The sequence below is a fragment of the Leucoraja erinacea genome, chromosome 2, assembly GCF_028641065.1.
Source record: "Leucoraja erinacea ecotype New England chromosome 2, Leri_hhj_1, whole genome shotgun sequence".
Lineage (NCBI taxonomy): Eukaryota > Metazoa > Chordata > Chondrichthyes > Rajiformes > Rajidae > Leucoraja > Leucoraja erinaceus.
In genome coordinates this window covers 39,752,772-39,765,293 of record NC_073378.1, presented here as the reverse complement: position 1 = coordinate 39,765,293, position 12,522 = coordinate 39,752,772, and the positions used below count along the sequence as shown (strand labels likewise).

Here is a 12,522-nt window from a genome sequence, read left to right as displayed (position 1 = left end):
GGCAAAATGGCATGTGTCCATGATGTGGAAGAGTATGAAGTGCTCAGTTACACTAATCCTGCACAAATACTTGTTTCCAATTCTCACATTCCCATCAATTCCCTCTTGGACCGTATCACTCACCTACACACCAAGGACAATTTACAGTGGCTAATTAACATACCAACCTGCACATACACATGATAAGAAACCAGTGCTCTCACATTAACCCCACTTGGTTACATAGGTATATCATGCAAACTCTACACAGAGGCATCCAAAATTAGGATTAAACCTGGATAAATCCAGGTGGTGTAAAATAGCAGCTGTACTGGCTCCATTATTGTATGGAAAAAATATTCAGTTCAACTGCAGGAACTTCAAAACGTAGTAACATAATTCTTCTCAACATTGATTTTTATGAGGATGGTATTTTCAATAAAGGATTGGAATTTTGCTGAGGAAAGTTGAATTTGGCACTTCCCACATCTTTTCCCATGTCACACACAGATAGATAAAACAAGAGGACAAAGATTTAATGCTTAAGAAGGAATTGCAGATGCTGGAAAATCGAATGTAGACAAAAGTTCTGGAGAAACTCAGTGGGTGCAGCAGCATCCGTGGAGAGAAGGAAATATGGCCAAAACCCTTCTTCAGACTGATGTGAGGGGTTATGGGGGGGGGGGGGGGGGGGGGGGGGTGCGGGAAGAAGAAAGGGAGAGGAGGAGCCAGAGGGATGAGGGAGAGCTGAGCAGGGGAGGACACAGTTGGGACCACCTGAAATTAGAGAAGTCATTATTCATACCGCTGGGGTACAAACAAAGATTTATGGTGGGGTAATAGATTTAGAGGGGATTTGACTGTATGTTTTTCAAAAACATGTGAATTGACTCGACCCAAAGCATGATCTTGTTAGGTTTTCTTCTAATTCCCTCTTGTTTCCTGGGATCAAAATTTCCCCTTAATAATTCAAATGGTTTATATGCCATTTCATTCAATTTCTCATGATCTTGGCTATTCATTTACATTGAGGTTTTGGACCATGTAAAATTTACCGACAGGAAGATGACAAAATAATTATTCTGCATTTTTATGGAATGCACCTGAGATATTGGTCACTGAGACAGTCATCTAAAACAGATTATATATATTTATACTGTAACAATGAGTAAATGTTACATTGATCATTTAGCAGTCAATTAATGTCAACACTGAGGATTTTCGACCAATACGGAGTAAAAACAGGAAATCATTTATCTCATAATGTGAGAGAGAATGATTAATTAGAATCAAATTAATTTACTAAATGCTTACAGTAGATTATGGAATACACTAACAGATGATTCAAATAGTGCAACAGAATAATGGAAGGCACAACAATTAAACAGGGGATGATGTAACTGATGATTTTAAATTCACACCAAATTAATATGCTTGCCATCTAATGGAGAATTCCTGAAATTTCCATAATTATTATAATTTCTATATCCCCTTGGAAGCCATGGAAAGTCTCATCCATCTGGAAAATAGCACATTTCTGCAAAGTCAAAAAATGAATTATTTATAAATATATATTTTATTCAAAAATCAAAATAGCAATAAAAATTAGTAAGCTGCATACATTAAAGTGTAATTATGAAAGCACATGTAACACCAAATACAAATGGTTTCCCTTTTTTTAGCATAAATAACCTATTCAGTGTAACATTTGCGAATAAGGCGTAATTTGTATGTTTTATCTAAAGTGTTCACCCATTCAGAAAGTTTCGTGAAATTAACGTAAAGACCATTAACACTCAGTAGAATGTATTATCAGCTTAGGATATTAAGCTATAAAAACTACAATAAACATGAAAGATTATACACGGCTCCGAACACAAGATGTTAAGATAGTTGAGGTAATAAATACAGATTGAGGCACATGCAAGCGGAGTTCATCAGTAAGACGCAAGTCAATTGATTCATTTGTTTTTGGCAGCCAGAGGCTTCCGGCTTATCTTCTTAGTCTTGTCATTGTTCTTTTTCGGAGGTTCGGGATTTGCTTGCATGTGTCTACCATAAAGGCTGCAAGGAAAAACAAAATCAAGAAGTAGCTGTGAAATTTGCAACATTTAAAAAGGGCAATGCATTAATAAACTGAACTAGAGAGATAAGATGGCCATTTACACCGTTCTGATCCTCACGTCTTAACCGGAAAGCCCATGGGATCAATAAAGCGACAGAGAAATAGTGTCAGGGCCTCCCAGACTATTTCAACATGATTGATAACTTTGAGATAGCTACACAGCCATCAATGCCACATTATTAAATACTGGCGATTAAGTGTTGACAAAATATCCTGTGATTTAGGAGGTTGGAATACCATAGCCTTCAAATGATTATTTAAAGATTTAACAAATTTGGCCAGATTCTTTATATGATTTAATTACAATTAAAAAAATACCATGAACCACTAAATATTAATCAAAAAACATTTATAACCAGAATATCAAAAAATAAAAACACCATGTTAATCAGATTTATGTAATTCATTTTCATTTATAAACTTGGAAATTTTCACAAGCCCCTGGGTCATTCGATATGTTACAATATTTTTTCGAATTAAAATGTTATAAATAAACAAAAATGTAATGCTTTATCTATTTAATAGTTGCATTACTTCAAAACCAATTTAAATATTCAACTTTGCATTATGCTTTGTATTATTGATACATTTTGCAGATCGATTTGCAGTGTACGTAAAGTATTTTTGCAGATCTACAATGCAGTGGGAGATTTGCATTTAGAGTAATGTTAATTTTATTCAGAATAAAAACAAGTGCTGCTTATGAATGCCAATGGGGTAAAAAGATTGGAAGATGGTGTTGGGATTTTTTTTTAAACATTATCAATTGGAAGAATGCTCATTAAATTTTATCAGGCTAATAACAACAATGTCTTATCTTAATAAAAATAGGCAGAGATGATAGCAAAGATATTAACTGAAGAGTTTGGCTATGTATCAGAGGTCTAAGCTGTCATTGTATTGTACACAGTTCAGCAGGCACTGTCTCAGGGGACTGCAAGAATACAGCACACTTAATAAATGCAGGAAGGATCAATACAAGATGCTTACTGTTCCACTGTTACCCTCATATCTCTTTTTTTAACTTTTAAATAAATTACATGCACTTCTAGGGAATGTTATATTCATCAAAACAGTAATTAACTATCCCATGGGATAGCAATTTGTCACTAACACTACAAACTGCAAAGGAAACTGAAAATATAATTCAAATGTCTTATCAATTTTCTTTAAAATTGGTGCTGAATGTTAATACTTTTGGTGATTACAAAATGAAAATTGAAAAGTACATTGATGGCAAATGTTGATGATTCTTGCTTTCCTTCCTTCTCTTTACACCTCAACCCTCCCCCATCGTTCCCTCCACAAAACTTGCTGCACCCACACCCAATTGAAAGGATCATTGTGGTGAAAGATCACATCATCAAACGACAGCACACACAGGAATTAGCTGGAAGCTACCAGCACTGACGGGAGCAACCAACTGAACAATGACAAACGTTATCAGAATAACCTGAGGAAAATGGGAAATTCTGCATGCTTACCAAATTTATCTAGTGAGCAGCTGAGCCCAACAGATCTGAAAAGCTCAAGATTTGACTCTCAATCTATGCCGATTTATCTGATAGCAGATGATGGAGGGACTACACATGTTCTCAGTGTGCAATGGTTACAAAGAGAAAACCAAAGTCAGGAGTGCCAGGCATCTTCCTCCCAATCATTACTGAAGCCATCAGTGTATTGGATTTTAGATGAGCATAAAAATGGATGTAGCTCTCGCCTCTGATCGATAAAAATGTCAATTTACAGAAACCATCTTGACTCATTTATGAAAATAGATGGAGGGCAATGTGCTCCATAATTACATACCACCAGGGGGCGCCGACGATGGCAGCTTTGCCAAGAGTCTGTCTGTCTTTACGTCTTTTTTTGTTATTTTTAGTGTACTTTAAAAGTTTGTGTTAATGCTCTCTGGTTTGTTTTATATGGGCGGTGGGGTGGGAGTCGGGGGAAACTTTTTTTCAATCCCCTGCCGGAGATGCGACTGTTTTCCTGATTGCATCTCCAGTCGCTCAGCAGCCTAACATTATGGAGCTGGTGGCCTCCTTGGAATTACCATCGGAGCCTGCGATCCCTTGCCTGGGATCGACGCTCCAACCGCGGCCTGCAGATTTCACCATCGAGCAACTCACAGTCTCGGGTAGAGACCGATGTCGGGAAGCTCCAAACGACGCAGAAGGTTTTGATTAGCCTCAACCTGGAGTTAGATCGTCCGGCAAGGGGGAGCTGAGACCACCCCCCAGATGCAGGACCTTGATCACCCTGATGCGAGGGCCCAAATACTGCCGGCTACGTGAGCCAAGATCGCCCTCAACGGAAGGCTCGAGGCCCCCGATCAACAAAGGCACAAGAACAAAGAAGGGTAGAGATTGAGGAGGTGGTAGATTGAGGAGGGGCTACCGGGAGGAGGTGGCTGATCTGGCATCCGGTGTCAGGACAACAGCCTCCTCTTGAATATCAAAAAAACTAAGGAGCTGATCGTGGACTTTAGGAGGGCACATCATCCGAGGACGTACACACCATTGAAGATAAATGGGCATACTGTGGATAGGGTGAGCTGTTTTAAATACCCGGGAGTCCACATCTCTGAGGATATGACATGGACATCACACGCTGCAGCACTCGTGAGTAAGGCAAGACAGCGCCTTTACCACCTCAGGCAATTGAGGAAATTCAGAGTGTCTCTGAGGATCCCCCAGTGCTTCTCCTCAGTGGCTGTGGAAAGCATCTTGTCCGGAAATATCACGATTTGGTGTGGGAACTGCTCTGCCCAGGACAAGAAGGCTCTGCAGAGAGTAGTGTGTTGGCCCGAACGCACTATGGGAACTACACTCGCCCCCCTGCAGGAACTATACATCAGAAGGTGCAACTCCAGAGCCAACAAGATCATGGGAGACCCCTTCCACCCCAGCAACGGACTGTTCCAGCTGCTACGGTCAGGCAAACACCTCCGTTGCCATGCTGTGAGAATGGAGAGGTTGAGAAGGAGTTTCTTCCCAGAGACCATTAGGACTATAAACTCCTATCTCTCCAGGGACTAACTTTACTGTACCATTTTACTGTTTGTGGTGTCTTTTTAAAATTGCTGTTTTTTTCCTTTTTCTTCCCTCCCACAAATATTTAATATATGAATATGTGATTCCGTTCCATTCTGTTTGTAGTTTGTTTGGTTGTTTTTTTGCATAATACATGAGCATTGCCACTTTTCATTTCACTGCACATCTTGTATGTGTATGTGACGAATAAACTTGACTTGACGAACCTTTATTCGCCTTCCATCACAATGAGGACTGTGGTGGATGTTTATGTTAAAATATATTTTGTGTGTTCTGTTGCTTTTTATTGGTATGACTGTATGTCAAATTAAATTCCTTGTATGTTGCAAAACATACTTGGCTAATAAAGTATTATTATGATTATGATTAGATTTATAAAAGTACAAACTATTAATCATTTTAAGGTTTTGTCAAACTCAAGCAAATAGTCAATCAGAAAGGGGAACATAAAAATGAGATATGGGTGTATGGGGTTTAAAAATCAGCTAGAAATAGCCAGTTCGAATCTTTATACAATATTAATTAATGTTACATCCATGGACATCAATTTATTTTAATTTAAAATAAGTTACCACTTCCCACAAATTCTTGAACAAGGATCATGCATCACAATTTTTTTGGATGCTCTAAAAGATTGGAAATATAAAAACTATCAAGGTTCTCAGTTAGTCAGCAAATTCATTCTCCTCAGGCACATATAGTGTGCAACAGTTAATTTACATGAAGATGTAGGTGATGGGATGGGAAAAGAGGGTGATATAAATTTTCCGAATAAGTTGTTTTACAAAAACAAGCAAATCTAGAATTTTGATATAAAACTGATTTTCACAGCAACTTTTTATAAACTAAAGTTTACTCAATTGGAGGTAAATTAAAAATTAAAGTAATATATCCCATTTAGATTAACTAAGAATGAGTTTTCCTAAATGGAATTTACATATTCTGTGTACCATTAGATCTACCATATCCAAATTCCATGTTACCATACAAAATTAAGTACATGCCAATGAATTGCAGCTGCTCTGTCATTAACAGGATGGATATGGAGGCTTTGGAAAGGATACAGAGGAGGAAGCTGTTGGGTGGGTAGCTTGCAACCCAATGGCATGAACATTAAATTCTCCAATTTTAGGTAACCTCAAACAGCCCACCTACCCCCGAGCCACACCTGGATTCCCACCGATTTCCCCCTCCATTCTCCTACATGCCTTTCTCTGGCTTCACAATTCCAAACTCCTCAATCCTATCTCACACCTGTTTTTATCTCTGGCCTTTGTTCCAATCATCTGACTATCAAAACCTCCCTCATCTGTGTCCACTTATTACCAGCCAGGCTTTGTCCTGCCTCTCCTCTCTTCCAGGTTTCTCCCCTCCCCCTATAATCTGTCTGAAAAAGGGTCCTGACCCAAAACATCACCTATCCATGTTCCCTGGAGATGCTGCCTGGCCCACTGAGTTACTCCAGCACTTTGTGACCTTCTCAGCAGAATGTTGCCTGGATTGGGGGGTATTAGCTATAAGGAGAGGGTTGACAGACTTGGATTGTTTTCTCTGGAGTTATGGAGGCAGAGGGAGGATCTGATAGAAGAAGTATTAGAGGTATTGATAGGATAGACAGTTAGCAGCTTTTTCCCAGGATGGAAAAATCTAAATCAAGAGGATTTAAGGTAAGAGTGGAAAAATCTAAAGGAGATAAATGGGGTGGGGTTTTTTTTTACAGAGTGGTGGGTGCCTGTAACGTTCTGTCACAGATGTTGGTTGAGGCAGATATGATAGTGGGGTTTAAGAGGCTTTTGGATGGGCATATGGATATGCTGGGAATGGAGAGATATGGATTATGTGCAGGAGGATAAGAGTTGTTTTTTTACATCATGCTCAGCATGGACATTGTGGACCAAAGGGCCTGTTCCTGTACTGCACTGTTCTAGTTCTAACTGCAAGCCTAAATATGTCCAACAATTGTTATATATTGGAGTGCAGACACATTACTTAGATTTGGCTTGCATCTTCAACTTATTCCTTGGCAATAAAATAAAATGATCCAACACTTGTTTCTTTGTACTGGAATGAAACAATTTCAATGAGCTTCAGAGAAAAGAGCTAGATTGTGAGACAATTACGGAGCTTTTTCAAAGAGATGGTGCAGGCAAGCATGCTGAATAGTTGACTTTGTGCTGTAGGGTTCTAAGAAGAGGGACAGGATCAATGTAATATTCTGAATATGATTCAAAAGGTCGGTACTGATTTGGAATTGAGTGGTTCTTGAAAATGGTAGGTGCAACCACTTTTATATTTGTCCAAAGTGCCTCAATTTTATTTGATGGTGCATAATAATTTCTGGTAAATTAAAAATCTTGTCTCCTTAATTATTCCATTTCATGGTATCGGATTTGTTAGAAATTAATTTTGGCTGTGAAATTTAAAAAAAAAAAGGTTTAACAAAAAATTATAAAAGCGAATGTACATGGTACATTTAATTGCTGATACATGAGATACATTATGACCTAAAATTGGTAGAAATCCAGGTTCTGCAGCAGATTGCAGTCACTTCTGACACTTAAAACCGTGATAGAAAATGTGTTAAAACAAAGGTAGCCAGAAATCTTTGCAGGTGCTGGGATATTTGATCAAGCTGATAATAGCCATATGGGGTCTTTAGATTTAGAGGTAAAGTACACATAAGCATAAGCATGTATGCTAAAATATCAATAATTAATCTCCAGTCTGAAGAAGGGTCACATCCAAAACTTCACCTGTTCATTCCCTTCACAAATGCTACCTGAACTGTTGAGTTCCTCCAGAACATATTTTGCTCAATAATTAATCTCTGATTAGTTGTCATGAAAAAAAACTTTTCAATTATGGATATTATACTTTAGAAAATTTGGCTGGGCTTTCGATAGGCGATTTATTAGCAAAATGTTTGGATTATAATCTTGTGGATAAATAAATCATACATTCTCTTCAGGACATGAAGGTTTAAGGGAAATTTAATGTGGAATTCAAAAAGTCACTGGAAGAATCATCTTTTAAATAATTGCCTTAAAATAGTGAGTATGGAGATTAAAAATAAAATTTGCAAGTTATGATGACTTCATACATATTGCCAGAGTGGATGATGTTAATTTTAGTCATTTAATGAAAATAATATTTGGAAGGAGAAGGATGAGGAAGCACATTTGATAAGATAGCTGTCAGAAAGAACTGGCACAGTTCTTTCTGACAGTGGTGGGTAGAATGGACTCCTCCAAGATTGTAAGATTCTGCAATTCTTCAGAGATGACATTGATTACTGAAATATAATAATACTTTAGAAAAGTAAATACTCATGTGATACTTTAGTATATTTTCAGGTCGCTCAATTGTATTGCATATTTGTCTGAGTGTGTTATGCTATTATTAACTGAACAATTGCAAACACAAACAATTGACACTTATATGTAGGAAATCTTCCCAGGAAGAAGAAACCAGATATTAAAGGCTAAATATTAAAAGCTAATATTAAAGGCCAACTAGAGATCTTTTTAATTACCTGTAACTCATCCTAATGCATTAAAATTACATTAACTTCGCATGGTTCGAGATGCAATGCATTTAATTATCGTTGCCACTTGACTTTAATAGGACAGATATACCAAACTAGAGTATGTGAACTTTATGAACAGTTATTTTAATCATTGCTATCATTTAGCTGCTTCTGTTGAACACATTTCACATTAAAGTGCATTCAATTATCCCATCTGAAGATTTTATGAGTAAGTGTCTTAACAGCAAATATATATCTGAAAGCCCATAGCATAGCCTATACCAAAGCTCACAGCCCATGCAATTAGAGCTTTCAGAAATGACAAGCTCACTGAGACTTCAGTTTCTATATCCTGCTGGTAGATAATAATATATTAAATGAAAACACAAATTAGCAGTTTAAATAGGTTTAAAAAGAAACTTGCACTGGATCATATTTCAGAGACTGATGCAAAATACTTTGAACCTCGGTCATGTAGTGGATCTGGACTTTCAGAAAGCCTTTGATAAGGTCCCACACAGGAGATCAGTGGGCAAAATTAGAGCACGGTATTGGGGGTAGGGTATTAACATGGATAGAGAATTGGTTGGCAAGAGTAGGAATAAACGGGTCCCTGTCAGAATGGCAGGTAGTGGTGAGTGGAGTGCCGCAAGGCTCGGTGCTGGGGCCACTACTATTTACAATATATATTAATGATTTGGATGATGGAATTAAAAGGAACACTAGCAAATTTGCATGTGACCAAAAGCTGTGTGGCAGTGTGAACTGCAAAGAGGATGCTAGGAGGTTGCAAGGTGACTTGGACAGGTTGAGTGAATGGGCAGATGCAGTATAATGTAGATAAATATGCGGTTATCCACTTTGGCGGCAAGAACAAGGAGGCAGATTATTATCTGAATGGTGTCAGATTAGGAAAAAGGGAGGTGCAACGAGACCTGGGTATCCTTGTACACCAGTCACTGAAAGTAAACATGCAGGTACAGCAGGCAGTGAAGAAAGCTAATGGCATGTTGGCCTTCATAACGAGAGGATTTGAGTATAGGAGTAAAGAAGTCCTTCTGCAGTTGTACAGGGCCCTGGTGAGACCACATCTGGAGTATTGTGTGCAGTTTTGGTCTCCTGATTTGAGGAAGGACATCCTTGCTATTGAGGCAATGCAGCGTAGGTTCACAAGGTAAATCCCCGAGATGGAGGGACTGTCATATGAGGAAAGATTGGAAAGACTCGGCTTGTATTCACTGGAATTTATAAGGATGAGGGTTATCTTAAAAACATATAAAATTATTAAAGTCTGAGGAAGGGGTTCGGCCCGAAACGTTGCCTATTTCCTTCGCTCCATAGATGCTGCCGCACCCGCTGAGTTTCTCCAGCATTTTTGTCTACCTAAAATTATTAAAGGACTGGACAAGCCAGATGCAGGAAAAATGTTCTCAATGTTCGGGGAGTCCAGAACCAGGGGCCACAGTCTAAGAATAAAGGGGAGGCCTGAGAGTTGTGAATTTATGGAATAATCTGCAACTGAAGGCAGCGGAAATTCACTGGATGAATTTAGAAGAGAGTTAGATAGAGGTCTTGGGGCTAGCGGAATCACGGGGTGTGGGGAGAAGGCAAGAATGGGTTATTGACTATGGATGATCAGCCATGACCACAATGAATGGCGGTGCTGGCTCGAAGGGCCGAATGGCCTCCTCCTGCACCTATTTTCTATGTTTCTATCCCTTGCACTTTAATCACATTTTTCTAATTTGATAAAATATTATTCATGGCTATATGAAAATACAGGAAGAAATATTAGAAATAATGAAATAGAAATCTGTTAAAATTAAGTGTACTGGTCATCATTATCTATATAAACATAGAATAGTATAGCACAGGAATAGATCCATCAGCCCACAATGTCAATGCTGAACATCGCGCCAAATTAATCTCCTCTGCCTGCATGTGATCCATAACTCTCCGTCCATCTCTATCCATGTGCCTACGAAAAAACCTCTTAAACACCACCATCATATCTGCAACCACTACTACTCTTGGCAAGCATGTTTCAGGCACTCACCACTCTGTGTAAAAACCTTGCCCTGCACATCTCTTTTAAGCTTTACCTCTCTTAAAGATATGCCCCATGTCTTTGATAATTCCACCTGGGTAAAAGGTTATCACTATCTACCCTATCTATACCTCTCATAATTTGATATACTTCTATCAGGTCTCCCCACAACCTCCAGAGTTCCAGAGAAAACAATCCAAGTCTATTCAACCTCACTTTATAGCTAATACTGTACACTCTAATCCAGGCAGCATTCTGGTAAACCTCTTCTCAACCTCACCAAAGCCTCCACATCCTTCCTAAAATGTAGTGTTAAATGTTCAGCAATAAGATAACACACTGGTGAATATAGTACTTTTAAACCAGAAATTAAGAAAGAAGGGAAGGAGAAACCAAGACAACATCAATATCTATCTAATCCATCCATCCATCCATCCACACATCCATCTCTAAAACTCTCATCTTGTTTGTTTCCATGTCTGTCTGTTTGTGTGACTGATGTCTATTCAGTGATATCCTCAAATTACGCCAAAATGGTACACGATAGTGCTACAACGTTTGGACCACTTTACTAAAAATTGTCCTGGGGTGTGGTGTATCAAGTTTTGTTCACATTTATGGTATATTTTACAAGTTATTCACATTTTAAACTTCAAAAAGGTTAAAACAGCGCCCCCACTTGCCGTTAGCAACATATGACGTCACACTAGGATCTTATTTACATTAAAAAACTTGCTGTCCTGATAAAAGCATGCTGGACACAGACACGGTCACAGACTGGGCCCTGAGTGCGGCTCCGGGTCCTGGGCTGAGGTTCGAGGCAGTGCGGGGTCGGGGGCTATTGCTCCGAACTCGCGGGAAGGCCGTTCCCTCTCCCAACCCTTCCCGCGGCTCCAGGCCGCACCCTCAAAAAGTGACTGACTGACTTTCAGTAATTTTTAAATCCGCATGCGTGGATGACTGAAAGTCTCCCTGCACGTGCGGGATTTGAAATGACCGCGGCGCTGAGGCTGGAGTGAAGTGTGGGGGCGGTGGCGGTGGCGTTACAGGCACCCGGGGAGGGGGAGTCCGTTTTCAAAAAGTGACAGACTGACTGACTTTCAGTTATTTTAAAATCCGCACGGGCAGATAGCTGAAAGAGGAGGGAGATGGAGCGCTAGGGGATGAGGTGGAATGGAGGATTGGTTCAGGAGTAGGAAGCGGGACTGAATTGTTTAGGGGTAACATGAGGGGGAACTTCTTTACTCAGAGAGTGGTGGCTGTGTGGAATGAGCTTCCAGTGAAGGTGGTGGAGGCAGGTTCGTTTTTATCATTTAAAAAATAAATTGGATAGTTATATGGATGGGAAGGGAATGGAGGGTTATGTGGTCTGAGCGCAGGTATATGGGACTAGGGGAGATGTCTATGTGTTCGGCACGGACTAGAAGGGTCGAGATGGCCTGTTTCCCCCGCTGTGAATTGTTATATTTATATGGAAGCGCGATGGCGAGGTAATGGAAGAGGGGAGGGGGAAGAGAGAGGAGACGAGGGGAGGGAGGGGGTGAGGGGAGGAAGCAGAGAATGGTTGGTGGAGGGTGGGGAGAGGGAGGATAATGAAGGAGAGAAATAGGGGACTGAAGAGAGAGAGTGAGATGTGTTCACACTGATCTTATATTTTACACATTATTGCCATGTTACACTTTAAAAACATCAGTCGCGCCTGCACAGTTGGGGCTATGGGTGAGTGGTGGAATATGGCGTTGGGGGAACATGGCCCAACAGGTCCCACTTGGTCTAGCTATATCTATAT

The 12,522-nt window shown here is 39.6% G+C and overlaps 1 protein-coding gene across 1 annotated transcript in view; it reads right to left on the bottom strand.

The window, feature by feature from the left end:
• Window positions 1-1,536: 1,536 nt before the first annotated feature.
• The window catches only part of rsu1 (Ras suppressor protein 1), a 166,726-nt gene continuing 155,740 nt past the window's right edge, over window positions 1,537-12,522 (bottom strand). Inside the window, exon 9 of the mRNA XM_055655180.1 lies at window positions 1,537-2,043. Within this exon, the coding sequence (XP_055511155.1) occupies window positions 1,941-2,043 (103 nt within the window). The 3' untranslated portion in view covers window positions 1,537-1,940. The remainder of the gene's footprint in view (window positions 2,044-12,522) is intronic.